The sequence below is a fragment of the Etheostoma spectabile genome, chromosome 9 (genome assembly GCF_008692095.1).
Source record: "Etheostoma spectabile isolate EspeVRDwgs_2016 chromosome 9, UIUC_Espe_1.0, whole genome shotgun sequence".
Taxonomy (NCBI): Eukaryota; Metazoa; Chordata; class Actinopteri; order Perciformes; family Percidae; genus Etheostoma; species Etheostoma spectabile.
The window spans coordinates 12896492-12899124 of NC_045741.1; the positions used below are offsets into that span (position 1 = coordinate 12896492).

A 2633-nucleotide genomic window follows, 5' to 3' on the forward strand; every position below is an offset into this window, starting at 1 on the left:
CACACACACACACACACACACACACACACACACACACACACACACACAACTTGGTTCAATATCTCTGGAGGTTTAATGTTTCATCATCCAAAATTGCAGTGATTTTTCTATAAATATAATCATTGAGGCGCGCAGGCTTACAGGGTTTATTTGCTCGTCTGCAATAACAGATTGATGTTCCCGTGGTGCAGCATGTTGCTGGTGTCACTTCAGAACCTGAAAAAGACTACACTAAAGGAATTAAGGAAAATGGATTTATTTCCAGATGAACTCCTAAATATTTTTTATAGTCAGACCATGTTTTTCAGCTGGATTTCATGGTCCCAAAGGGGATGAAACACATTTAGCAGATAGCAGTTTTTTTTGTAAACAAATTTCATTACATGTAAACTCAGTGCTTTACATTGAAAGACAAAATATACGCATAAACCTGAGAACATAGGTAGCAGTAACAACATAAATATAAGAGTACAGTGAGTAAAATGAAGAAACTGATATCAATGATGCATACATCCAACCAGACAGCAGTAAAAACACAATCAATTGGAAACCCCTGCCATATCCCACCTGTAACCAGCTGTACAAGAAACAAGTGTGACCATTCATGTGCACGCACGCACACACACTCACAGCAATTGCTTGTGGGAATCAGAAAGTTTTAGGTTTGCTTTTGAATGTAGAAGGGTTATTAACAATTTTTGTTAAAGTGAAGAAACGACTGAATAAACCCAAAGCCTACAATGTTTTCATGAAAGTAAGCTTCTGAAGGAGTACATGATAAGTAACCTAAGTCGTCACAAACTTGAACTGTAACATCATAAAATATCGGTCTCTTTACGTATGATCTGTTTACTTATTCTCTGACAAGTAATCCCCTTTTTTCTGTGATAGCAGTTGCGCTCTTCCACTGCCCCACTTACCAATGTGTACTAAATGCCATGTTGGCTTATGATTCTATCTCCTCGGGCTAGACGTATGTGCAATATGTGTAGGAAAGAGATCATAAATATGTATGCCTCTTTTTTCAGATTGTTTGAGAAAGCTGAACACAAGGAGCAAAAATGCCCTGTGGGGATATTTAGTTGTAGATGTGCCATCAAAGAGCTTGTACTCCTTTCAGAAACAGTGTGTGTTACCTTGTATTCAAATGAATGTTTGTGTTGAATATCTATGACAGTAGGGTGTCATTTGCTGAATAGTTTTCTTTTCATTGTTTTGCAATATTCTAAACCGATGCACATGTACAGTAACTGCTTTATAATGCATTTGCTTTAACCCCTCATCTAATACCTGAATGAGGCATCCTAAAGTGCATAATGTGTAGCGCTTGGATTTTAAGTTTTTTAACAAGTGAAAACCTGCGAGGGTGTTGATTTTGAGGGTAAATATTAAAATTAAGAATAAAAAGGTTCTATGACATGTTTTGGGGAAAGATGTAAGGGGGATAACAAGTCCAGCTACACCAACCTTTGTATGCATGTTGTCTCCAGGCTACAGCACCATGAGCCCGCAGGAGGACAGCGAGAATCCACCTGGGAACAACGACCCGCTCTCGGCTGGTGTCGACGTCGGTAACCACGACGATGACCTCGACCTGGACACGCCTCCTCAGACGGCAGCGCTGCTCAGCCACAAGTTTCACCCCTACCGGCACACGCATACACACCACCACCCGCTGCACACGCACCACCTGCAGGCCGCCGTCACCGTGCACAGTGTGGACGCAGAGTGCTGATCTACAGCGCGGCATCCGCCCCCCCCCCTTCCAGGGATGGAACTTGGATAGAACTTTTGTTGAATTATTATTAAAGACTATTTTTAAAAACATTTGTGCTTGATTAGACAGCACACAGTAGGTACTGTCAGGATGGACGTAGGGAAGAGAAGCTGGACTCACTGGGCCGCTGGGATCTTTGCCATGAATGAATGTTTAGCTTAATATGGTCTCATTGTGCCAACATCTCCATCTCAACCCTTTTTTATAACCCAGTCCAAAAATGGCAAGTATATACACTTTTACACACACTGAAAATTACCAGACCTGGGCCAGTAGTAATAACCAAATGGAATGTTTGTTTTTTGAAGGAATTTGGCATTTAGGACTCTGTAAGAGCACACAAAAATGCTGTTTGAGCCTATTCATTGAGGACAGGACACAACTGGAACCTAAAATCCTTGAGGGAGGATGGAGGTCTTTATTTCCATGTGTAAGGCCAGAGAAAACACTTTTATAGGACCAGAGGATAATCAAATTAAGATGGAAATCTAGAAGCTGATTGGACCCCCCCCTCCCCCATCCCAGCCTCCCCACTAAGTACACTTGTGGTGATGGACAGGAGGGGAACAAAGCTCTCTTTACATTTGTGCAAATGTCTCAAATGAAGATTAAGAATATTGTCTTTTTACATAGACCGGTACCTAATGTGGGATTTTATCATGATAGTTTACTCTCTGTTCTGCAGATAGACTCTCCACAGCTGGGCTTCTTTTAAAGATATTTGGACACATTTTTTGTTTTTATTTTTGGGCGTTTTTAGGCCTTTATTTTCACAGGACAGCTGAAGACGTGTGTATGTATGTGTGTGTGTGTGTATGTATGTATATATATATATATATATATATATATATATATA

At 40.6% G+C, this 2633-nt stretch overlaps 1 protein-coding gene across 1 annotated transcript in view; it reads left to right on the forward strand.

Moving 5' to 3' along the window:
* cachd1 (cache domain containing 1) overlaps window positions 1-2633 on the forward strand; it is a 93441-nt gene that overhangs the window by 88144 nt on the left and 2664 nt on the right. Inside the window, exon 27 of the mRNA XM_032526179.1 lies at window positions 1491-2513. Within this exon, the coding sequence (XP_032382070.1) occupies window positions 1491-1735 (245 nt within the window). The 3' untranslated portion in view covers window positions 1736-2513. The remainder of the gene's footprint in view (window positions 1-1490; window positions 2514-2633) is intronic.